This window comes from Cebidichthys violaceus, unplaced genomic scaffold (genome assembly GCF_023349555.1).
Source record: "Cebidichthys violaceus isolate CVI_PGR_0920_01 unplaced genomic scaffold, fCebVio1.0.p SCAF_7, whole genome shotgun sequence".
Classification (NCBI taxonomy): domain Eukaryota; kingdom Metazoa; phylum Chordata; class Actinopteri; order Perciformes; family Stichaeidae; genus Cebidichthys; species Cebidichthys violaceus.
The window spans coordinates 15220343-15246737 of NW_027176927.1; the positions used below are offsets into that span (position 1 = coordinate 15220343).

The 26395-nt window shown below is 41.1% G+C and overlaps 1 protein-coding gene across 1 annotated transcript; it reads right to left on the reverse strand.

Moving 5' to 3' along the window:
- Positions 1–2611: 2611 nt before the first annotated feature.
- On the reverse strand, positions 2612–25031 carry nkd2b (NKD inhibitor of WNT signaling pathway 2b). The gene is made up of 10 exons (XM_068735636.1): positions 24757–25031; positions 24620–24646; positions 24412–24503; positions 6701–6761; positions 6084–6211; positions 4798–4893; positions 4572–4713; positions 4160–4217; positions 3933–4057; positions 2612–3773 (listed from the first exon to the last, which is right to left on the reverse strand). Exons 1-10 carry the CDS (start codon positions 24779–24781, stop codon positions 3151–3153), a joined length of 1377 nt encoding a protein of 458 aa, XP_068591737.1. The 5' UTR covers positions 24782–25031; the 3' UTR covers positions 2612–3150.
- Between the last annotated feature and the right edge of the window lie 1364 nt (positions 25032–26395).

The following is a 26395-nucleotide window of genomic DNA, read 5'->3' on the forward strand; positions in this document are numbered from 1 at the left end:
ACAGCTCGAATTGATCCAGGAAGAAAAGATAATCTGCGTAATTAAAAGCCCAATTTATGTTGACACCATACATTTTAATTATATTCCCTAATGCAATTGAGTTTCTATAAAATATTTACAATGTGTTTTAGGTCTGTTTAAATAGTGTATTGTTTACAAACATTATTGAAACAAACATCTAACAGCTTCAGAAAACATTATAAATACCTAGTTGAGGTTCAAAGTGAACTCTTGACCCTTAGACACAGCAGTTGATCTGTCTGTTATCTGGTATTGAAGCTTCTTCCTTTTCATCTTTTGATGAAGATCATGTTATGTGATCAAAAACTCCAGAACAGCTACTAAACAGACTACTAAAGGTGATAGTGTTTTGTCAACTGTCAAGAATGAATACTGAACCTCAACTTTTATTGCAAAATGAAGTCCTTATAGTGCCCAGAAATATTACATTTAAACTTCTACAATGACAACTTTCTATCAGTTCTATCAGCTGATGAAGATGTGATATGATTGAAAGCTCCAGAACAGCTACTAAATGGACCTTGAGGGGAGATTGTTCTATCAATTAATAACAAGATTTCACTTTTGTCAGGTCAATTTGAGAGAGCCAGCAGAGCGTGTTCCTGTATTTTGCTGGTGGAGCAACTCTTTCGTTTACATGTGAATCAGACACTGACTCCATTTACATGCCCACATACCACTATAGTATTCCGAATATGTGTCTTCTTTAGCTTTATTTAAATAAGGGGATAGTTTGAATGAGCATGTATCCTCCTCCACAGTGATGAACTCTTTATACTCACTTCATGGATTCAACAGAACTGACCCACTGAGTTTCACAGTATCAGTAAGGAACACTTCACTGATTACTTCCTACCTACAATTTATTGAATGTATCATTGATGGCTATTTGTTGCCACCTAGTGGCTGTCACAGAGACACACCTGGTGACCATTGATTATTCAAAACAAAGCAACACTTGTATTTAGATAGAATTAATAGGCCAACTGCCTGACTTGTAAATTAAATTAAATTATCAAATTTTAAATAAATTTTAAATACCAAATTAAATCTTTGATTTATGTTGTGTTCCATCTTAATTTAGTCTCACCCCGTCACATAGGGATGCTTAGACCTCTGCAGAAATTTCCCAAGTGTTACCTTCCAAGATTATTCAAATAGACCTTGCAGTTGCAGAGATTCACTCTACATATTTTGGGCGTGTCAGTCTTGAGCAGGAGCCTGAGCCGAAGGCCTGGGGTTTAAGAGGTTTTAAATGTCTTGAATCAAGTTTGCTTATTTCAGTTTCTATTGTCCTGACACGGTGCATATTGCTAAATTAATCTGTGGTTAGTCAAATTACCACACACTAATTGACACACAAGGGGCCAGATGCAGCAGATTGTAGGCACCTCCATGTGGCATAAGACTATTCCCGAGGCATCCCTGCACTATGAATACAGAACCACCAGGGGGAACGTTTTTAGTCTACAGTATGAACCCTGTAGGGAAATTCAGCACAGTCACATATTAAAGCTCTCTTCGAATCACCCAACTTTGTGTTATGACCTTGTACTGACTCACTTTTCACTCTGTGGAAAGGATCGACTAAAACAGCCAGTGCTCTGTTTTCTCAGAGAACGACAGGGAAGTGCAAACAGAAAGCAACATGAGACACTTCTGTTTTCATTAATAAGACCTTTTTCTTATAATCACATTTGCTATAATGCAGATTTAGTGCTTTTACAATAATTGGATGGTGTATGATTGTCTGGCAACAAAGGTGACTAAAACAAAAATGCCTTATTTCTCAAAGCAGAAGTGTCTCATGCCTCCTTTCTGTTTGCACTTCCCTGTCAATCATACACCATTAGGTAACTGTTATAGCACTACATTTGTATTATAGGTAGACAGTTACTGCTGTTCTCATATATTTATGTAGCTGGTAATAATTTAAAAATGTTCAGTTGCTGGTGATGACAAAGATCAGCTGTCTGTCTCTAACGTTTAAATAACTTGAAAGCCGGTTCTTCATCTCCTTGTGATAATAACCATCACATGATTTTAGGTTAATCAACCTGATCAAATAACTTTAAACCACAAATCACTGACAGGACATTGTTCTAATTTAATTAATTATCTGAAAAACATAATTGATTCCAAATTGTTCCCATTAATTATAAAATACCAGAAATTACTTGTTTTTTAAATCTACTCTCAAGCCATAATTGTGTTTTAATTATAATATTATCATGTAATGGTAAATCTTAATAAATAACATATACTGATTGATTTTGTGCTATTTCTATCCACACAGTGGTGGGCAGCAGACAACATAATCAAGGGTGTATGAGCAGAAATAAACAAACTGTTGCTGCAATAATTTAAATGAACTATATAACGTTTATTAAAATATATAAAAGACAAAATACATATATGCATAATTATATCCATGATGAAATATGCATATACGGTATAATAATTATACAGTAAAATGTGTTTACATATATAGATTTTTTATACATATAGCAAGATATTTTTGCATTAAAACTGGCAGTGGTGATTTCATAATTCCCCCCCCCCCCCCCCCCCCCCCCCCCCAAACAGGAAACCCCTCAGTCCACAACTGGCCTTCCGGAGGAAAAAGCCTGTGTGAAAAGCTTGAGAGCAGCAGCACCTTTACACCTGAGATCCATGTTTTGGAAAGGTCTCACACAGAACAACACAGCTACTCTGACATATAGCTTCAAGGGACTTCAACCCAAAGCATCAGGAGGTAAAGGATGTCACATCAAAAGTCCTCTGATCTGTTCCTTTCTGGAATCTGTACCTTTACTGAACATGGGTAACGATCACAGCAGTCCCAGCAGAACATCTACAAAAACTTCAAAAACTGTGCCGCACATCTTCTGTTATTGCATGATAACCTCAGAAAAAGCATCCTTCTGGTCCAATATCATCAGCCATCGCAGTACACGATTCCCCAGTACATCTAATCTCATGATATATCTGTATAGCTTGTAAGAAAAGAGTAAAAAGATCCTGGACAGAGCGTGATACACTCCTGCGGGATGACGTTAAGTCCTTTAGACTGGTGTGGTTGGTTGTGGTTGGTCCTGTACAGTTTCAGTCACTGCACACTGAAGGTGGTCATGTCTGATGGTAATGGTGGTAGTGGTGGTGGTGGTGGTGTTCATGGTGGTGGTGGTGCTCGTGACGCTGGACCACAGGAACCACAAACCCTGGGCTCCCAGGTGGGCCAGACGCCTGCTCTCTCTCCAGGCTTGGCAGTACAGAGGGCACAGGGGGCTGTTGCTGGGGGTGGGACTGAGGGGACAGCGGGGTTTTGGATGGAGACATGGCCTCTCTGGCTTTTGCCCTAAGGCGTTTGCTGTGGCTGTATTGCAAAGGGTGCTGGTGGTGGCCGGAAGATTGGGCTTGGTGTGGCAAGTGGTACACATCCTGACCCCCGTGTCCTGCTGCGCTGCCACTGTGCAGCATGCTTTGCAGAGGCGGGTGGTGGCCGTGACATTTAGTGGATTTGCCGCCTCCGCTGCCCCCGTTATTCCCTGCGCCTCCCTTGTAGGTTCCTTTGGGAGATTTGACGAACTGTGTGCCCTTGCTTCGAGACTCAGTAGGGTTGTAGCTATCGCTGATGACCTGTGAGCGACGCTGGTGAACAACTTGGGCTTCTGGTTCTTGGGAGCGTGAGCGACTCTGGCTCTGGGAGCTTGAAACTTGAGCTTCCTGTGGAGGGAAGGCAGGGGTGGTTCCTAAAGGACAGGCACAGGGTCAGTGGTTAATACAAATATGATGTATAACACTGTACTTTGAACTGCTGTTACCCCTCAGCTTCCTCATAGTTAACGTTCAACCTCTCATTGTAATAGAATAATACAAATTTGAGCCTACAACCATGAGCAGGCTGTTACCTTCAAATCTGGAGGTGTAGTTCTCAATACCAGCCAGGTCCAGGTAGTGATTCCTCCTCTCTGTGTTCTCGTCCACACAGTAATGCTGACCGTCTGTGGGTGGCGCCTCATTGCTCTGCCCTTTGCTGCAAAAAATTTGTAAAATGAGTAACTGTCAATTATTTACACAAATACACTACAAGAAATATGAAAACACACACAGACCAGCCTTCAAGCAGAGTACTGACCTGACGTAGGAGGACAGTCGCTTGTCAGCTGAACGTCCCTCTTCTTGGTGACAGCGATCTGATGAGGTCAAATACAAAAACTCAGACCAGGAAAAGTGTTCAGAGACATTCATGCTTACAGACATAAACACTAGGCAGGGTTTTTTTTCCCCATTCAATCCATGCCTTCAGAGAAAATGTCAAGTTATCAAGTTATGATATTAACAATTTCTATTTTATAGAATAACCAGGTAATGTGAACAGAGGAACAATCTGAACAGACATTTCAGACATTGCAGTAATGGCTACAGTGGTTCTACAAGTGGTTCACAGCATCTAAACTCTACAAATATACAGGCAATGCTGAGTTGGCTCACAACATACTGGGATAGTAAATAATGTAAGGTATGATGCTGTTTTTGTTGTCATGTACCTGCTCCTGTTTCTTTTCTGTTGCACCTGGGCTCTGGAGTGACAGTCAGTTTGACACGTAGAGTCTTGCTCTTATTATGGCAGGAGTGATTCACAGAGGCATCCACCACATCGTAGATGGTGTGCATCAGACTAGACATGTCCTATAGTTAGAGATAAAACACAGTTAGCACAGTTTGTAGTCTTACCTTTGACTAAAAAACAGCTGAAAGGTAACAAACACGCACATCTTTTGTAACTTTCCCACTGTTGTCAAAGTCATAAAGCGTGAAGATCCACTCCTGACGGTTGTCATCCTCCACAGAAACGTCACACTCCAAGTCCTGTGGAGACAAACATTATCATACTTGATACTACATATTTATTTAGATAATGAGCAAAGCAATAGTAGTTCTACAGTGTGTCAAAGACGGCGTTTATGACAGCTGGGGGCAGCAAAGTACGTCCAATTTAATCGTCACAGGCGCCGTCTTCAGTGGGATTCATGAACATTTTTCAAAAGGAAATTTGTGTTGTTTTCATTCTTTCTGCACAAGAATAAACTGTTAACAAAAGAGGGTACATTCAAAGACTGCCTTCCTGTGCATAAAACAATTAATACATCTTTAAAGCAATAGAACAGAGGCCAACTGAATGTCTGGTTTTCAACATGTAAACAGATCACTTCTCTGCTGCCTTTACCTTGTGTGGGGAAATAAGTCAGCATGGTGGGCCCTACCACTTTGACCTTTTCTTTCTACTTTCTTCCAGGAAAAATGAGCACAACCTCAATTCTCAGTTACAACTTTTTGGCAATAACTTTGATTCAGATGTATCTAGTAACATGGCCATAATTGGAAAAATAAACATCTGGAGTATAGGCCTTGCTGCAGGCATGTTGGAGAGCTGACACTGTGTGAAAGGCGGTGTGCACTTACAGGGGAGGAGTCCCCTGGGAGAGAAGCAGCCCTTTATGGTTCTATAATATCTCCTCAGCTCACATAACTAGGAGTGATCACCAAAGAGCAGATCCAAGCAGTTTTTTAAAACATATAAGTATAAACACTGCAATCTATTTATTCTATTTATTGGTCCCTAAATTCAATCAGGATATGGTCTGGAGCAGTGTCAACATACAGACAGATGTTCTGTGCACAGGGTGAAGGCATACAGCTGCGGGTAGGATAGAGGTTACCCACCATGCATTTATTTTCTAACCTAAGCTTAAATCATTTCTCGCTCACTGGAACACAAAACTATTGCAACACTCTGGTCTCTTGACTTTTTCTGACACAAATCCTCAGACCACCAAAGGCCTAACACAGATAGAACTCCCTTTAATAATTATAAGCAATTTAGAGTCCCTATCTACCTGAGCTGTATATTTTTGGAATAACTTTGACAACATTGGCTGGACATGCACCTTCCAGCATGCAGAACAGGCCTGGTTCAGAACCCCGTGCTACCACTTTGTTGCATATTCATGTTAAACGTGTGACTTTAACACATTACAGCATTTCACATAACTGCTTACATCCAGACTGATGCGTTTTTTCCCAGGAGCTTTGGTCGAATCTCGAAGTATCTCCCGCACTCCATCCTCAGAGTGCAGGTACTGCAGGTAGCTTTCACAGCCCTCAGCTTTCTCTGGAGGAAGAACCACTGTCAACACAGAAGGACACATTCAAGTTTAGACACATACAAACATTGGGCAACATTTTGTGTGGTTTGGTAGCTACACTTTCAAAGAAAATCTCAAACCCTCACAAGATCATACACTTTACTTTATATGTTGAATGTGTTTAGAATTACAGCCTATTCATTGCAATGAAAACTGCTCACCAAACACATACATCCCTTTTTATGCTTTTATGTCAATAACACATTCATTTGTGTTCTCTGACTCCACAAAAATGAAACCGAAATATCTTAATATTGTACTTAGCTGCTTTTGCAAATTCTACATGAAAGTATCTTGAAATAATAAATGCATGTAATTACATCTTACAGAGCTATGTTTTATTTAAGGAATCATACATACTAATTACGGATACATACAATCATACGACGTTAGATCTGTTTTCTGCATCATAAAGCATGGTTTCAGCATAAAGCTTATCAATGAGTCAGTAGACATCCTTCTCAACCTACCCTCTAGGGGACAGTGTTGATCTGTGAATTGTCTTTCCTTCAGCTCACGGTTCGGAAACCCCTGGGACAAGGAAAGAAATGAGGAGAGAGGGGGGGGGGGGGGGAAGAGAGATGTAAGTGAATCTACAGTTCAGACCACAGACACAGAGAAAACAAACAGTTCCAGCTGAAGCATTTCCTACTCAGATGAGAGGAGAGGGCTGGAGGCTCCAGCGCAGCCAAACCCTTTGAACATCTGCACGCTTATTGTGTTTCACTCTCTGGGACACGACGAGCACGGCCAAAGCCAAGCTTTCAAGATTCCTCCAAGCCCTTCAGATGGACCCCTCTCGTCCATCAAAAAACCCATAAAGCACTTCATCGCCTGAGCTCTCTCTCTTAGCCAATCTGTTTATTATCATCCTGCTTGACATGAAACCCAGCATGGAGAGTTTGATGGAAGAAGTTTACGGAAAAGTTTTGTTGTATTTCTCATTGCAAAACTTGATTCTGAGAAGTTTGGTTTATGTTTGACAAACCTCCCAATAAACTCACAGTAACGTGTATTTATTTTGAATGGAGAATAATTGCCAGATGGAAATTTCCATGCAGATAGGATGGGACTGATTAAATACACAATTCCATAGCCATAAAACAAAAGCATGACAAAGGGGTGTAAGGGGAAAAACGCTGCTGTCATATGTGAATAATCTATATCCTGCATAAAACAGAACCACAATGTATTCATAACCATCCCACACATGTGCTAATGCAAAGGCGCACTGAGGCAAAGGCAAAAGGGTCTCAATGCACACAGAGCCATTCTTTAATTACGACTGGATTGTGGAAACAATGAAAATTAAGTGCAGCACAGCCCCGAAACCACAAGTATTTAAACAACAAATGATTCATCTTATTTACGTCATCTCAGTCCTCTAAGCTGCTCCACGCACACTTTGAAATAAAACCCCACCAGATTGATTCAAGGAGGCCCAGTGAAACGAGACAAATAAAAAACAGATAGATGCTAGAAAACAAAAGAACTCCATGTACCTTCAACAGAACGAAGGCTCAAGCGAGAGTCTGAACATCTGCATGCGTTTAGGTGAACGAGCCCCCCCCTTTTCCCTTCCCCTTCCCCTCTTTCTCAGAGTAATGACAGCGCCAGGGCCTGTGGTTGTATTTAACAATCTCAGAGCCCGTGATTATTCCTCACTTCAGAGGATGATACCTCCAGCCTGTAATCTGGCCCTGACCTTCACCGCTGAAAGGGGGGAGCCGGTTGAGTCTCAGGGTCAAGGCCCGGACACCCCCTGCAAATTGGCCACCGGAGAAATTGAGAGAAAACAGCAAAAAACTATGGGAGTTGAGCCTTGGGGAGAAGAGGAGAGGGGAAACAGGAGAGGTGCAGGAAATAGGCAGGAGGAATAAAGAGGAAAGAAAGGAGCAGAGGAAAGAGGGCACAAAGGGGGGGAAAGAGGGAAGGAAAGATAAGAGGAACACAAATGAGAGAGTGGAGAAGCAGATAAGAGTAAAGCAGAGGAGTATGTGGTTTGTTAAGGGGGAGATAAGGCCTATATATTGCTTACTCCAGACCCAGTGAGCTCAGTGGGAAAGGTGGAGGTGGGTTTTCAACAGGCTTCTGGGAAAGGTGGAGACAACTGGTACAAGCTGCAGTCTTTGATCACCAAATATACACATAGTTACCAGACGAGCATATGTGCATCCCAACACAAAATCACACACAGTTTCCGTCTCTGTGGTTTCTGCAGCCAAGTTGTTGTTTCCTTTCTACACTGGATGCTTTTATCTCCCCTCTTTGTAGGGCAGTCCCTTAATGAAGGGCAGTATGTAAGGAAGAGGCAGTTCACACAGACACACTGTTCTGCAGCTCAGAGGAACATCAAAGACAACCATTGATTCTCCTTATCCTCGTTCCCATGAGGATGCAGAGCAAGGTATGAGCACCTCTAAATGAAAGACAGGATTCAGCGTTAAATATAATGAAACAAATCAATCAACCAGCTGCCAAAAGTGAATCTTGTCTCTAATTAAAATTCTGATATCAGGAGACGTCTTGCTGCGTGCAAAAGGCGGGGACCAGCAGGGCTCGTGTTGAACACATGGCTCCCCCTCACCACCACCACCTCCATGCTCATTACATCCATCGGGGGAGCTAATGAGAGAGCAGGCTGAGTCCGACCACAGTCTGCAGTTTAACGTCTAAACACATGGCATCTCCTTCCACATCGCCCACGGTGTTGGGCTCAAATCTGCCCACCACATGTGTAATTAACTGCTTTCTGGCATCTGGCTGCGCTCATTCTTTCACTATCAGATCACAAACTGCTCTGTAGGCTACGCAAATGTGTTAGCATTTTGGTGCAAAGTGTTCCTTGTATTTCACCAGTGGCGTACACCTGAAGCCCATGATAAACACATCCACACTGTGTGTGATATTAGGTATGGAGGAGAAAGGTGGAAAACTGCATGTGTGGGACGGGCACTTCGACAAGAATGACAAGAAGATGATAAGGTGTTAGATCTGTTGTCTTGAAGAGAAAAAAAGTGCATTGAAAATATGCACTGACAGAGTTCTTCCATGTAAACAGGTTCTGTCTCCCAGACGCCTGGACATAAGAGACAGACAGCGAGGTGTGTGATGTTTGTTCCTGTTTAATGCAGCAGTTCTGCCAAGCTTCCCTAAAGCCTCAGCCTACTGCCAGACTTTTATGTGGGATAGGGTAACCAGGGGAAGCTTTCATAGCTCCCTACCAGGTGACATCAGACATCACACAGCAGTCTCCCTCTCCCTCTCTCTCTCTCTCTCTCTGCCTGTTAACCACCCATCCTCTTGCTGGAAAACACTGCACATCTTTGTTCTCACATCCCCCTCTTCTAGCTCACCCCCTAAATATAAGTATATACACACTTCTTTTAGTCCATTCTTCAAACCATGCGATGCACAACTGATTTTTAATATCACATCAAAACACAAAAAATACAAACACAGGATACTGTCTGGATGCTTCTTCATATAATTTAAGGCAATGTGGTATTCTTAAATAGTTCAGGTAGCTCACTTTTTAAAATAAAGTGTTATTAGTTTTAAAACAACTTTTACATTAGGTGCTACAACAGCACATTATTCTGTGTTTGTATCTGTGCAGTTCTTTGTTCAAACCACACCAACAATCTCAGTTATTTCCTTAATTTGGGCCAGAGAGTGTAACAGTGGGAGTTCTCCAGGATGTATACAGTTGTTAGAAATACAAAGTCACATGGAACTGACACTAAGGAGGGCGCCACAGTAAAGCCTTGACGACCACCAGTCGGCCAACATCCCCGCTCCCACTGGCCATTAATAGGAGATGAATGTGGGGTTCCCCCATGATGGAAATGAGGATTGAGTAGAATCAATATAAAGAAAGGAACACCACTTTGTAAACAAACTGCATACTCTTCACCGCAGAATGAAACTGGAGAGGGAGTGGGGCCATTGAGAAATAAAAGCTCTCCATTCCAGAAGAAACCAACCTGGCCTTGACTCAAAACCAGATGTGAACTGTTACACTGAGGAAAGGCAAAGTAGAAGAAAGGGAGAGGAGGGTGGAGAGAGGGGGGAAGGGGCTGGGGCTGAAAATACGGGCAGCTAAAGAGAGAAGGCCAATTGCACAAATTCTGTCTCTTCTCTTGCAAGACAGTAAAAAAACAATATGTTGGTTTCATGACGGCTGCACAGAAACCTCTCTCTCCCTCTGGTTCATCAGGCGTCAGCTTTCAGTCCCAGGCAGGGTAATTATGGTGCTCAGAGTCAACAGAGCAGATTGGCCTCAGCCTATGCTGTGCAGGAATATAAAAACAAACAGCACTACATATACTGCTGGGTTTGAGCTAGTCTGCCTAATAATGTCCATCACAATATAAACACAAGCTAAAAGCATGTTATTATGATTCAGTTTCTAACCGTGTACCGTTATGATGACGGAGTCAAAGACCCTAAAAAAAGAGTCTGGAGCATTTTCAAGTTCAGCCATTACAAGACAGCTAAAATGTGCCTTTGTCCACTAATTGGGGTATGTATGTGCCCTGACATGTCTTTCTATGAATGGCAATGAGATCAGAGCAGAATGCCATCCTGTCATCTGGACTGGACCCATGTGGCCAAGATGGCCCAGATATGGCCCTTTCAGGGTAGCGGGACGCTCCCGGAGGTCAAACAGGAGGCAAAACCTCTCCCTTGGCAGGACATGAATCACTGGGGGCGAAGCCTCTTCGTTCCTAGTATAACAACAGCTGTGGGGAGCGATGAGCAAGCATGCCTGTCTATGTAAGAGCAGCACGTAAACCACTGAAAGTCACCCGCTCGTATTCAATCAGGAGAGACTATCTCCTAAACTCTGCACGCCCCTCCAGTCTCCTCCTCACCCTCTCACTGATCTTTCTTTCACTTTGATTGTGACCTGCTGAATGGCATAAACAAAGATTAGCATCACTGGCTGACCACCCTGCATCTGTCACGATGCTGTAATCAGCTCGCCTTCATTAAAGTGGGCTTTGATAGGAGTCTGATGTAATGGAGTGTCCTCCTCTCAGCTGTCACACAAGCAGCTACTGTAAGGACTTGGAAACCATGTGCTTCATACCAGTGACTGGAATCACACTCATGAATCTGGGTTAGGCAAATGTATTAAATTATATAGAGGCAGTAGATCATAACACTATTTGATCAGTTACTGGAAAGAGAAAAACACAAAGTGGCTGTCATGGTTCACTTTATTTGAAACACAAAACACTGAAGTAAAGTTTAAAATGCAGTGCCACACATATAATGACTGCACCACAGAGAGCATGTTGCTTTAATTCAGAGGTAACAGGGCTTGGTGGTGTAATGCAATAGTCTCTGAGTGGACTTATATATGACCAATGCCATGTGTTATATGCACTCACACATTTAACGATCTACTCAAACAAAAGTTTAGTGAAATGGGTTCTTTTAGCAGTCAGAACTGAAGCTGCATGTCTTTTTCTTTTATTTCCTTCTGGAATTTTTTGGTACAAACTCAAGACTTGAATGTTTTTGTTCAAAGTTTCAACTCAAATCTTTAAAAATTCATCAGTCCATGTGTCTTGTGATGATGCATACTGGTTAGGTATTAAGATTTATAACTTAACTTACTATGTTAAATAATTGCAAATAAACTGCAACTACTGACTCACATTATTGTCAATCAATAAAAGAAACATCTATAAAATCAGGAAATCAATAAAAATCACAATTTACCAGTGCCCAAGGTGACGTCTTTAAATATTTCAACCAAATTATTCCAACCAAATTCTTTATCAAGTTATTCATCATTCAAAAAGTACACAGAAACTAGATCGGATATAAACAGTCAGGATTTCAAACATGTACACCCACCCTGACAAACAAGAGAGAAGCGAGTGCACAAGGCGATGGCATATCAAAGCCAGTGTGAGACAGGCGGTTAGACTCAAACAGGATGTTCCTGTTTCTGGCCTCCATGTGAAATTCTGTAAGCTCCCGCGCAGGCCCCTGGCTCTTAAGTCTGGCCAATGGGGAGCGCGCCCAGGCCGATAAAGCTGAGGGGATTTGTTCCACATTCCTCAGGCCCTTTAAACAACACAGTGGATCTAAGAATGCCAGGTTGTGGGTGAAGTGGCTGCAACGCCAATCCCATTACTGTCCAAAGCAACTCCACTTCTCACAGTTAGGTGCTCTCCACAAGTTTCCAGCTGAGCAGGGTTTGAAACTGATCAGCTGCAATGACCTTATGTAATCAGGGGTTTAGTAAAGATTAACTCTTCAAACTGGTTGTTTGTCAGTTACCTGTCTGCTTCTGCTGGGTGAAAACCATTTCAACACAAACACTCTCACCTGTAAAGGACGCTTTTTGTGTAGTTAGTGTCAGGTTTCCAGCTGTCAGTCTAGTATTGAGATGTCAGTTATAATTGCTCTCACCTGTGAGATAACCACCGACACTGTTTTCACTGCTCGTTTTTGTTAAGCTACAAGGGATTTGAGTCACAGCTTTGAAAACCAGGCCTGGCAGTTCATAGGGGCGAGGCTCTGTGGTTGGAGGCTGGTGAAACTACAGGCATTGCAGTGCTCCTGTGGGTGACTGAGAAATGTAAACAAACCCTGTTGGGGACAGACAGCTGCACGCCAACCGTTTTTTGTCTGATGTACCCCAACGGCCCGACATGAGCTCAAGTACCTCTCAGTCAACACCACCCGTCATGTTACAAATATATTCTTATGGGTGGATTATAAATTGGTTGTTCAATAGATATTGTTACAATATTTTTTTGTCAGTGTGTAGCTAGTTGCAAGAGGCTCAACCATTTATCTTTTACTTTTAACTATTGAGTTTTAGCTAATTATTTTAGTTTATCCATACATTTAAATAAAAATCTCCACAATTTAAAAAATATATTTCTATATATCTATTTTAACTATTTCCTTTATCCATTACATGTTGCGTGTTAGCTACCCATTTCTCTGCTTAATACATAGTTTTCACTCACTCTCAACTGCAACACTTTGTGACAGCTGGCTCAGGTTAATGTGCAGTTTAAACACTAAAATTACTGAAGATCAGAGCCACAATCATTTATAATCCTTGTTGGCTGTTTATTTCCCTCCTTAACATGTGGATATATTTCTTCATCGAAATTACAATTTCAATTTTTATTTGAGTGAGTTGAGTTTCTTTGAGCTTTCCATGTACCCATTGGAGTACACACTTGAATGATGCTGTTAATCTAATCCACAGTGACTTCTCTGCTCACTCCTGCTGGACTCCTGTTGTTGAGGGCTTGTGGGCTGGTGGATGAGCTGCCTGCTGGTTTCCTGAACACGTCTTCCAGCAGGATAACAACAGGTTCAGGGTCAAAACCACAGCTCTACCGTCCACTAGTTACGGCTCCCTATTGGCAACTTACACAGAGAAGTAAAGATCCATATGACTGACCACGATAAGAGGAGCTTTTGCAGCCGTGACCAATCAGCCGGTAATGTAGCATGAACTCTCAACACATCCATCTGTGAGGCATACTGGGCAAACAGAGACGGGCGGCTGTTGCGCTGAACTATTATTGCATTCAGCCCTCAGGGAGAATTGGGCTTGCCGGTCACAGACTGCCAAAATACAGAGTTCAGTGCAGTAGGATGCAACAAATAACCAAGGTAGACAGGCAAGCACACAAGCAGAGCCCATGATAACTCATCTGCGATTCTCAATGACACTTGCCAAACCTCAAGTCTCAAGAGACACTGCTTGTTTGCATAATTGGTACTGATCCTCCTTACTATGAAATATTTAAGACTCTTGGCTTTGTCTTGGCTTTGCAGACTGCTGCACAGGTTTTTTTTACACCAAATATCTTCAATCTGACATACAGAAAAAAAAATGTCCTGCATATTTAAAGTGACTGCACCTCTTTTATCTCCTGTCTTCCTCTGTTGTTGTGTAACTCTCTTTGACTGTCTCCTCCAGCCTGTCGGGATTGCCAGTTTCAAAGACCATGAGAATCCTTGACACTGCAAGACCTCGTCTTAATTCCAAGCTGTGAAGTTCCTTACAGTCCAGGAACTGGACAGGGGGTCATCCCTGGGTTAACACCAAGTGTTTTCCTGAGGAGTCCTAAAAATACACACCTGCTGGGCACAGGAAGCAGAGGAGACTCCACGATATTCAGATGATGTGAAGGAAGCCTGGACATGTAAAATGGACCATTGCCAAAGGGCCACAGGCTGTAATGCTTTGGCATATGAGACGCAACTTCCCATGAAAAAGGGGGACAAAGTTGAAAGCTGAGGAGGAACAGATGAAAAAAAAAAAGTAGCACATGGGCCAATTACTGATCGACCAATATCATGCAAAGCTCATTCATATATCTGTTGAATTATTCTCAAAGAAAATTACTGGTCGAAAAAGTAAAAAGGATATGAGGATATGATGAATTACTTTTGAAAACGTAGCTACAAGACAAGAATGTTAAAGCCTCATGGTGCAAACCAGGAATTATAATTTTCATTTGTGACATATCACAGAAATATGCCAAGTGGAGATTTTGAGGGCACAGTCGGCTAGACTGTAACATCTGTGCTTCTTGCTTTTGGACTGAAGCTGCCATGTGTGCACTTTAGTGACCTGACAGACTAGCTGTGTGTGTCTGAAGCACAGTTCCCCAGTGTGAAATTCTGGAACGTAATTCATCCATGGCACAAGCAGAGATCAAAAGGCTATGGTGCAGAGGGCAGCTCAGCAAAGCGCACAGAGAGCTGTTGCTTTCACAGCCATAATTACTGGAAACCAGGGCCGTGAGGCAATATGAAAGAGCACTTAAACATGAGCCAAGTTAGCTTAGCGTAGCTGCTTGTATATCCTTATCTTATCTCAGTATAAAGCTACAAGTCTGATGGAGTCTTGTTCTCTGTCACACAGCACGTCCGGAGGCAGTCCACTTGAAAGCACTAAGTGTGACACTTAATGTTTGATAAAAGTTCTTGAAAGACGAGCTATGCTTCAACAAGCCGAAGGTGCTGATGTGCAATAAAACCTTAAAAGCTATGAGATGCTGCCAGGATAGAGCTGAGCACATGACACTGGGGGTAAAAGTTCAGATATTCTGATACACTGGCATTCTTTAAGTGATAGGATCAGTCAGCCCCTATCAACATGAAGAAGTAGGTGCTGGATATTTGGAAAGACCTTGTAGAGCTGCTATATCTGAGAACTTTCCTGTATTCATTTATAGGCAAATCTACAACCAGAAAACGGTTACTGTTTGGACCACAAACTTTTAAAAGCAGATATTCTATGAGCTAGAGGTGACTTTTTCTGACTTTTTAACAGTTTTTAACACGTTTGGTCCAATGTATGCTTTTTTGTAAAGCCACATGCCACAAAAGTCACTCAGCAGAAATATCATGAAATAAAAATCCTGTTTAGAAGAGTGCGTTTTCTCAGTGAAGCACCTCCTACAAGCAGATGGTGTCTCTGAAAGGCTCTCAGTGAGGGGGGCAGGCATCTCAAGGAGAACTGCTGTTTATTTGAAATGAGCCTTTAGGTAAACAAGTTACACGGCACACACAGGGCCAGGTCAGCTTTTGAAGTGGACGGGGCTCAGGAAAGAAATGGGTGGGGGAAGAAAAGAAAGCGGCCTTCAGAGGAAATGAGAACAGTGGCTTCTTTCAGCACTGTTTCATCCTCTCCCTCCCTTCTTGTCACATATAGGAAAAGCACAAAAGGTGTTTCAGTACATAAATACACCAGCATAGAATGTGAGTAAAATCATTCCGCAGTCATTCTTTCCCAATTTAAATTCCCCTGAAAAATTACCACCCATGACCAAAATAAACCACTTCCTTTTAATGGAGAACCATTGAGGGTTTTGATGATGGGAACAGGTTTGCAGCCATTCCCCACTGGAGAGGAATGTGATGTGCAGAAGGAAGGCCAGGCCTGTGCTGTCTGCAGAGCCTGGATCCAAGCTTTGAAGCTGCTAGTGTGTTTCAACAGCTAACCACTTTCAGATGGGACTGTGGCATTTTATGAGCTGAGTAATAGCGATACCTACACATGTGCAAGCTTGGGGTCCCAAAGAGGGGGAGGCTGAGCTCAGAGCAGAGAGAAAGATGCCTAACTCCTCAGGGGTCTGGGTTTTGGGTGTGTTGATAAATCTTGTGCTATGGCATTCTCTATATGAAACTGGAAGACAGGAAGATGGATGTTGTGTAAAGTCTGTTCACCTATGAACACAGTTCTGCTATAAATTCCACTTTTTTTTTTTCAAGGTTCTTGAACATCAAATAAACTGAAGGTATCGACTCCTTGTATGGAATAAACACTCAAAATCATGGCAATACTCCTATATCTCACAAGAGACACCTGGTGTGTATACTATAAGCATGACAACCTTGCAGAATGCTTGATCTACATGTAAAAAATACTTTGAAAAGCAAAAGTTTTAAATAGTGCCGCATCACAACAATGAGAAACAATGCCAGCAGTGCCAGGAGTGTCCACTTAAGCATAGAGGAAGCCAGGATTTGTGGTGTTTCACTCTCCAGTCTCAAACCTAGCAGGGCGTCGGGTTCAGGAATGTGGAGCAAGAATAGGGTTTCGAAGCGTTCAGGGCTACTCTGAAAGCATTTTGTACTTTAACAATACAGAAAGCGAATGTAATCAATGGCCAAAGGAGATGAATATGACATCACAATATGAGGAGTGTCAATGAGTAGCTTAAAACCTAAAGGTTCAAATTAATTTTACACACATTTTAGAAATTATATTTCTTCTGGCAGTGTTGTCCTTATCACCTATTACATTTTTTATTGCGCGAACAATGCCAAAGATTTATCTTCTAAGTTACTCATATCTATCAGTGTATTGTGCTGCACAATGCTTTTTAGTTTCCCTGTACTTGCATTGTGAAATATATGTCAGGTCAGCATCTGACCTTTGTGGAGGCAATCTCAAGTTTCCATTTGCTGAATTTCATAGCATAACAAGCTTGTGTCCAAAAGAGGAATCTCCTGTCCTCTTTAAACAAACAAGCTAATCCTCCGTCTCCTTTTCAATCTGCAAATATTTAAAGCAAGAAAATATTGAACAAACATAGATCTGCTTTGGCTCCTCTGAAGATATAGTCTGAAGCTTTCTGTCTCCTCCCTGAGCTCCACACAGGCACTACGCTCACTGAAGATGTCATTTCAACAATATAATCAATTAACAATGGCTATAAAGACAGCATATAATAACACCATCAACAACCATAACTGAAAAAATATGATATTCCCCTGGCTGCTCTGAGGCTTGCGAAATGAAGTCCACTTGGAAAAGAGCTAAAGCTTTCTAAGGGGGAACAGGGGTTTATGTGGAAACATACCTTACACACTAAAATGTAATAACCTTTGAGTCTCCCGGTGTTTTACTTGGCTGGGAGAAGCATAAGATCAAACACAGACTTGGATCCAGCATCCTTTGCCAAAAATGTCAGCGCTAAGCACTGGGCTCCAGCTTCAGGTATTTTCTTTCCCCTGGCAGGCAGCGATCAAGCGCAAAGACACAGACCAGTGTTAACCCTAGGCGGGGCTGCCCCAAACAGCCACCAGCGCACTAACCATGAAGGGGAAGTGAGGTCTCCCTGCTGTCATCGCTGAACAAGCATGTCTAGGTCATGTAGTGTCACTGAAAACCTGGGATGGGTTCCATTCAGGAAGTTGAGCTATTCACATACAATTGCATGCTCGATGACTTGCTGCAATCCGGTCCTGTAAAGCTACACTGTTCTCTCTGAAGCACTCAATCAGATATCTCATAAATATCATGAAAAGCAGTGACAAGAAGTGACTTAAAAGCGGCGCTGATGGGACTGAGATAGCTCCAAAGGCTACAGAGCTGCATTCCATATGTCTGCAGATAAGAGCTCCAATGATGAAGGAAGCGACTGTCATCTCTCTTGTCTAAATATATACGATTCTCTTTTGAGCTGTCAGAAAAATTTAAATAATTATTTATGCCATCAATAAGTGGATGAAATGTGGATGTGTTATACCTATTTTGTTATAACCATAGGCATTAAGACATTACATGCTTGTATCATTGAATGATGCCACTGACATTTCTATTCAGACGCTACAGCCAGGAAATGGTTAGCTTGCTGTAGCTTTCAAACAGGGGGAAACAGCTAGCCTGGCTCTGTCCAACAATAACAAAAATCTGTGTACCAGCACTTCTAAAGCTCAATAACTAACACGTCATATCTGGTTTATCTGGGACTATTTGTGGGCAGGAAACAGTGTCTTCCTAAACAAAACGAGATATAACGTGTTGATTAATGACCTTATGCGTTGGTGGGGGCGTGTTGTTTCAGGTATTGGTGAGATATGAAACCAGTACCTGCTTTTCATACACCAAAACACTGCACGATTTATAATACTCTGCCAGAGGTAAACTGTAGAAATACAGTGTTCACGTTACAAAGTAATCCATCACAAATGTAATTTTGTGTGTATGTGGTTGAGCCAGGTTTAGTCTGTCTGCGGCCTTAAGGTGCGTTCAGACAGTGGCAGCCACTCACTGTCTGAAAGCACCTTTAAAGGTGCTCGTAGGAGATTTGTAGATTTTCTTATCTTTGGAAAGTCAGGCTAGCTGTTTCCCCCTGTTTCCTGTCTTTATGCTAAGCTAAACAGCTTACTGTAACGTCATATATTTAAACCAACTTAAACCAAAGGGGTGGGAGGGTCAATAGCTAATTTTTTACCTGACACACTGATAAATGCTGCCCTGGTTTGTGCTAAAGGATTGTGAACCAATGTGTGATGGCTCTTTGATTCCTCCTGATGGCCAGAGAGAGGCCTGCTCCCTTCACAAGTTCAGGTCACAGAGGAATTGAGCAAACTGCTTCAAAGTACTTCAGACCATATAAATATCCTCAAAAAAATAAACATTTAATCTTCCTGCAGTGTTTCTAATGTCTTTCTCCATTAGGCACAGACCACACAAACCACTCTTTGCCTCTCACTCAGTCATTCACTCACAAACACACAGACAGAGAGGGAGAGAGGGACTCGACCTCTGACTCACAGGCGAAGCCATGTGGTGAAACACACTTAAACACTCCAACACGAAAGAATGGCTAAAACAAGCATCTCACACTTGTGATGAGTGTCTGAGCCGACCAGGTGATGATGTTTACACTGACAGAGAGGTGAATGTTTGTTCTGGACAAATGTCAATCAACATAAAAAAAAAAAAAAAAACGCCAAAGAGAGCGGTGTGATTTGGTAAAGTGAGGTCAATGATCAGCTCCCGCCCCCCAATACGATGCAGTAGACCAGGCGGATGAGACTCTCCATTACTCCCCTTACCTCACTACCTTTAAAACCCCTGAAATATCTCCCCCAAGAAAAAAAAAACCTCCTCCTCCTCCTCCTCCTCCTCTTTTCCTTTCCCCACCACCCTCTCCCTCCCCCCTTCCCACCACAGCCCCTCTCCCTGCTCCAGGATTTTGCTGTACAAACCAGGAACAGATGTCTGCTGGGGCCGTGCTGAAAGACCCCGCTGTTCTGGATGCCAGCCACATGCTTTTCATTCAGAGATGAAGGCTCACAGCTCGCTTCTTGTGAAGCCAATTTCCCCCCCAAAAAAGAAGGGTTGGAAAAAAACAAACTCTCCAAATGCCTTCAAGTCCCTTCAAAAGCAGTACATATTTGTGCACACCTTTTTGTCTCCTCTCCACCATGTATTGCTCCCTGGTGGTGTCGCGTCAGGGACAGGCATTTTTTTATCGTTTGTGTTTGTATAAGAGAGGCGGAAGGGAAAAGTCACGAGATGTTGCTGGCGAGAATATTTCTTAAGGGAAGTTTTCAAGCACTCAAAGACTTCAGAAGGTACAGGATTGTATCCAGTGCACACAACTCAAAAGCAAAAAAGAGCTGACCTCAATTTTAAACATAAAAATGTCATTCAGGGCCACAGCCTTAAGATTACACAGATATCCAAGCCTCAGATCCAAATCAAATACTGCAAACTCAAAATGAACATGGTGACTAGAAGATATACCCAAATGCTCAGCGGCAAAATTGTCCAAACATAACATCCATTTTGAGGAGGATCACCAAATGAGGATTTGTATATAAGGGGAAAGTCTTATTCACAGATTTCAAAATGAATGTTAAAAAAACACTAGTTTATAATTAGTTGAGTGAGCTGCTTGGGAACTCTGCTCTTAAACAAAATGTATTATTGAAGAGTGGGTGCTATGTAACTCTCCACAAGTCAAAATAAATTTGCGTCTTGAAGCTTTTGGCACATCATTACATCCAACTGAAGCCCTTTTAACTTCAAGTGTGATATTATTAACCTTTCAAAGTGGAATAATAAAGGTCTTTGTTGTGGAATTTAAAATGTTGACACACTCCCTCTTCACGAGCCAAGTCTGTGGGGAGTTCTGAGACAAAAGATGGTGCTGAAAGGCTGAATTAGCCTGTCATTATTTGGGCATCCAAGCATATCTGTTTGAAGCTCCAAAATGAAGCACTGTGGTTGTGTATGTGAGGGTCTGGACTGTTGATGTGTTGATGTTTCCAGAGGTGAAACACAGTGAACCTTCACAGAGCTCTTACACTAATAAACGCAGGTTTGGATAAGTACAGGGTAACGAGTATTCTGCATATTACATATTCAATAACATACAGACTAGACTCGTTTTTTGAGGGTGGGGTGGGCGATTATACGTTAGACAGCCTCTTCTGATCTCACCTGTAATATCTCTACATTACACCAGGTGTTTGAACAGGTACGATTTGTCTTGAGCACCTGCAAAGAGGTGTCAAAATCTTGATGACTGTAGCCTGGATGAGCCAAGTCATCCTGCTGAATCACGCTTTCTTTGTCCACTAATACCATCCTTTAAGAAGACTGTAGGGTTACAGACTGAGGGCAACTCGCCAGCTGCAATCTTGAATCGTGGTTTGCGGCAATATCAATATTTAAACAGGCCCTTGCATCCTTTGATCTTTTGTAATGTCTTGCTAAAGTGCGACAATGCATTCACAATCTGTTGAATAGAAATGACAGGTTTCACAGGTTTACACAAACTGATGTTGGGAACTGTCTATCTTAGTGCTTGCTTTTCCCCCGCCTGGCTATACTCCATCCTTCAGCCCATCCCCCAGGGCAGGGCAGGGGGATAGAGGGGTGAGGGTTCGGAGGCTCCACTGATATCAGAGCCCTTTTATAACTCCCAGCTCTGCGCTTTGAAGTCGCAGCCAGACAGCTCAGGAATCCTACTCCCCCATTTGACAATGAGGAGGGGGATGGTCAGAGCTAAACAGTGTGTTCGGCCAATCTTCTCCTGTACAAAATCATAAGCAATTTAAACTGTCCCTGCTGCTCATCAACCAGGAATAAGTGATGGAAGTACTGTCTGGTATGAGCTAGATGTCAAAATACTCTGGGGGATAAAATGTGGCTGAGATCCATCTAAAAACGTAAAATTCCCTTATCCTCTTATATATGTATGTATATATATATATATATATATATATATATATATATATATATATATATATATACATACATATATATATATATATTTATATATATATATATATATATATATATATACATACATATATATATATATATATATATATACATATATATATATATATATATATATATATACATACATATATATATATATATATATATATATATATACATATATATATATATATATATATATATATATATATATATATATATATATATATATATGGTATAGGGTAATTGCTATTTTTTATTTGACTTGGACTTGTTTAATCATGGTCTAAACCGCAGAGATCTAACAACTCATAATCCAATAATTACATCTGGATGTGTGACAATGTAATCCAATCCTGGTGAAGAATTAATTAAAGGCATGTGGGATCAAAAGAGGAAATGGTGCATCGTCCTACAGCAGAGATAAATGTGTTGAAAGTCAGTGTGTTTGATAGGAAACTATACGGTATAAGAGGTATCCCTGAGGACATCATCTATCTTTACATTAACATAGACACAGGCTCAATTCAAACACCATGAATAGAGCTGTCACTGCATACGAGCAGCCATATTGGCTCTGCAATACAATAGTGAACATAAATGCAATGCATTGTCAAAGTATCAATTGTACATTCATGCTAATGGATCATTAGGCATTTGATACTTTGCATCAGGGCTGCATTGACCAATATTTTCATTGTTGGTTAATCTGCAAACTGAATCAATTATTGTTGGTCAATAAAATGTCAGAAAATAGTGAAAAATGGTCGTTATAATTTCCCAAAGCCTAAAGTGACGTTTTCAAATTGCTTGTTTTGTTCAACTAACAGTCCAAAACCAGAAAAAATGTCACATTAGGCAAAGCAAAGCATTAAATCATCACAATTGAGAAGCTGGAACTACATGAACTACTGCATGAAATCACTTAACAATGTATTTGTCATTAGAGGGAGTTTTCTGTCAATACACTATTCAATTAATTGACTAATTGCAAATTTCCCCGCTGTGGAACTAATAATGGATTATCCTATATTATCTAATTGTTTCAGCTCTACTTTGCATTATGCTTTGGGTTTCGTTACACCCAGCACATTATCACAGCTTAAAACATTGATAAAAAGTGATGTAGAAATGTTACTTGGCTTAAAAATAACATTTTACACCTACATTTTTTTCTCCAATTAAAAAAACAATGCAATATAATACTTTTCTTATTTTCCTTTTTTACTTGTGATGTCTCACAATTATAAAGAAATAGAAAAAATGTCTGTAGTAGGCCTAGAATAGATTGCCCGAATGATATAACAAACAGTGAGTTACATGAGTAAATGGAAATGCAAGTAAAATATAATTATCATGTTTTTTTCTGCCTCAAAAAAAGCATTACTTGCTATTTACTTAGCAATATTTTGCCATGAATACATATCCGGACCATATGCCATAACAGACGTGACTGCATTGTGGTTTGTCTCATCTCAACCATTTCCTAAATTAGTCTCAAAGAAAGCAGGAAAAGTAATAGGCTGGTTATCCAGTTCTGGTCTGTGAACGAGCCTCTAATATAACCAACTAATGACACAAAATAAATCAGAGGCCTGACTTTGAAAGAAGTGAGGGTGGGATCAACCTACTAATAAGTGCCAAGCTTATGCCTTTAGTGGTTTTCCTTGAGGGGAGTGTGAACTCAAGACTTGTCTGAAGCAGAGTAAGTTCTCTTTTAATTTGCCATAAGTGGGCGGTTTATAGCCTGATATAATCCATAACTCTTACACTATTACAACCACCCACCTCACAGACTGTCAGTACCTCTGTGTGAACTTCTTGCAGTTTATGTCTGAGAGCTTGAGACTCTTGTGCCCCTCACCAATTGAAGTGATGTAATGTTATGCCACAGAGTGCTGCCCACTGGGAGCCGCACTAGAAAGGGAGGCATTGAGGAAAAAGACACGGCCCTGAGTCATGATGCCAGCAGCCACAAGAGCAAACGTTATATATCCCTCAGTCTGAGAAACGACTACCTTTCCATCCATCCAGTCTGTGTGTGTGTGTGTGTGTGTGTGTGTGTGTGTGTGTGTGTGTGTGTGTGTGTGTGGCTTTGCCAAGCCGCTTAACACACATGGCTCATGGCTGTCATAACCCGTCCAGTGATGCTGGCAGGGGAATGAACGCTGTATGGTGTTGTGCCGGAGCCAGACATGACAACCATACAACCTACAACTTCAGCGTGTCCTCACACATGCTTATGAATACAATTTGCCTTCCCCTCAAGTTCTCAGCTCTTCTTTCAAGAAGAGGGAATGTAACAGCTTCAACCAGACAACTTTGAAGTGCTTGACAGGCCCATCCCATCGGAAAACACACATACAGACACACACACACACACAAACACACACACACCTGGCAAACTCAACATGAATGTCGCCCATGCAGCATAACAACATATTTCTTTCTGAGAGTAGCAATCACCAATTTACAATTTATAATTTTTTTCATTTTAATTGGATGCTAACTTTTAGTTTTACTCTTGGAAATGCTCAGTCAGTATTCAAACTTATTTCCACACCGTCTTAGTCATTAAAGTGGACTTAAACAGACGTTTCATTTCATTTCAATTAGGTCTAGTAAGAAAAACGAGGAAAAGGTGCCTCATACCTGTATGGTCTTCAGCTTGTGATCCGCCGCGCTGTACCTCTCACATTCCTCCATCCCTCTCCGGAGGAAGGCGTTCACAACAAAACTGTCTCCTGTAACGTGGAGAAAGTACACCGATCAGCAGGAATACATCTCAAGCTCAACTTACTTTATTAGATTACCATAGTTTATCAACCTTCATTATACAAAACAATCGCTTTATCCTCACCTTCGGGATTTTCTCTGCGCTTGCACGCTTCAGATCAACAGAAACAGGAATGCAAAAACAGACAATCGTTAATTTGTGTGAGACTTTAATTTTAACATTTTTGTTGTTCAGCGGTGAAAAACGTCAACATTTCTTACCATGTTTAGACTGATGTTTCCCCATTCTTAAGTCCCTCTTCCCCTGGATCAATAAAGGTACTCCGATATCGGAACAAGGACAACACAGTCACTGCTTCAACATGGTCACATTGTGTTTGTTCTGCAAGAAGAAAACTCCAACTTCATCCAAAGGCAGGTAATTAAGTCGCATGTTCATTGAAGCATCAGCTGTATGTGTGCAGAAACGAGATAAATCTGTGAAAGTGATGTGTGGAGGAGACGGGGCAACACTCGCTGTCTGTCCACGGACCTCCCTTCAGTCCAACTGAATGTGGAAACGCGTTGAACACAGCAGAGATCCTGGAGCCAGTGTCAAGACAGATAGAGCAGGTACAGTGATTCCGGTTAGTGCTTTTACAAAATAAAATATTATGTTTGACGAAAATGTTTCAACCACTGAAGTAATAAAACATCAAGAAAATGTGGAGAGAAATGTATTTATGGAATAAAAAACAAAAATAAACAAAAAGCTTGATAGCTTGATCTAGCATACTTAACCATAGTTAACGATGTGTACCTTTATTTCTTTATTTCATTAGGGTTGCAACAATAATTCTGTGGTGATTAATCTGGGACCATCATTTTTTAACAATTGATTCTTTAAAGGTAAAGTAGCCTACCTAATAAATCTTACAGATAAGCCAAAGTTAAGTCTTAAAATTAAAAATGACTGGAGTATGGCCATTGATTTGTAGTCTTTTATAGTGCATGTTTTTGTTTTTTTGTTAAATTATAGTGCAAACACAATATTATCATAATTAAAGATTGCAAATCAGTAGATGTGCTCGAGCGTTTAAAGTTTGTCCTTCACCTGAGAGGTGAGTAATACAGTGGTACCCCCCCCCCCCCCCCCCCCCCCCCCCCCCCCCCCCCCCAAGTCTTCAGTTTGATTTGCAATCAATACAGTTGATTTACCATCTAATTATTTATTTTATTTAGACAATATGTTGTTTACTCTAACCATAACAGACTATGTTAATCATATTTGCTCCTCTACACCCAGTTATGTTTTCATTTCTAGTTTTTCCAAACGTAGGCTATTACTATTTTGAAAAGCACCTTAATTGGTTTCCGGTTTTGTTCAGCTTGACGCACTGAACGCTGGTTTGGCAGCTCATGTGACGTTGAATGTGAAACCGCGTCCTCTGTTGGTGTGAGCTCCATTCATAGTTTTCATTGTAGATAATGTATTTATGAAGAGGACACTTTTATTATTTTCTAAATGATTCATTATCCTATTAGGCACATTAGTTTATAGGTCACGTTTCTCTCAATCAAATAATGTAAGGTGTACTATTAAAGTTATTAGATTAAAAAACGGTTAATTAAATCTGTCTCCAAATAGTGCTGTGATATTAACCAGGATTGGCAAAACATAATTTTTGGTGGACTACGTAAACCCAAATGAGATTTTAAAGAACAGAGCTTTCACATTCTTTCTGGTGTGTAAAGATAAACACAAAAGGTGCAATTAATAACATTATTATTCAGTAAATGTATTCAGTATTCTACTTGTCTGTTTGCTAACCATACACTGATAAGCTTCCCATAACAAATTCCATTATTTGTTTTAGTAATGTACACAACAGATACTAAAGATAAACTGTTGTTTATAAAA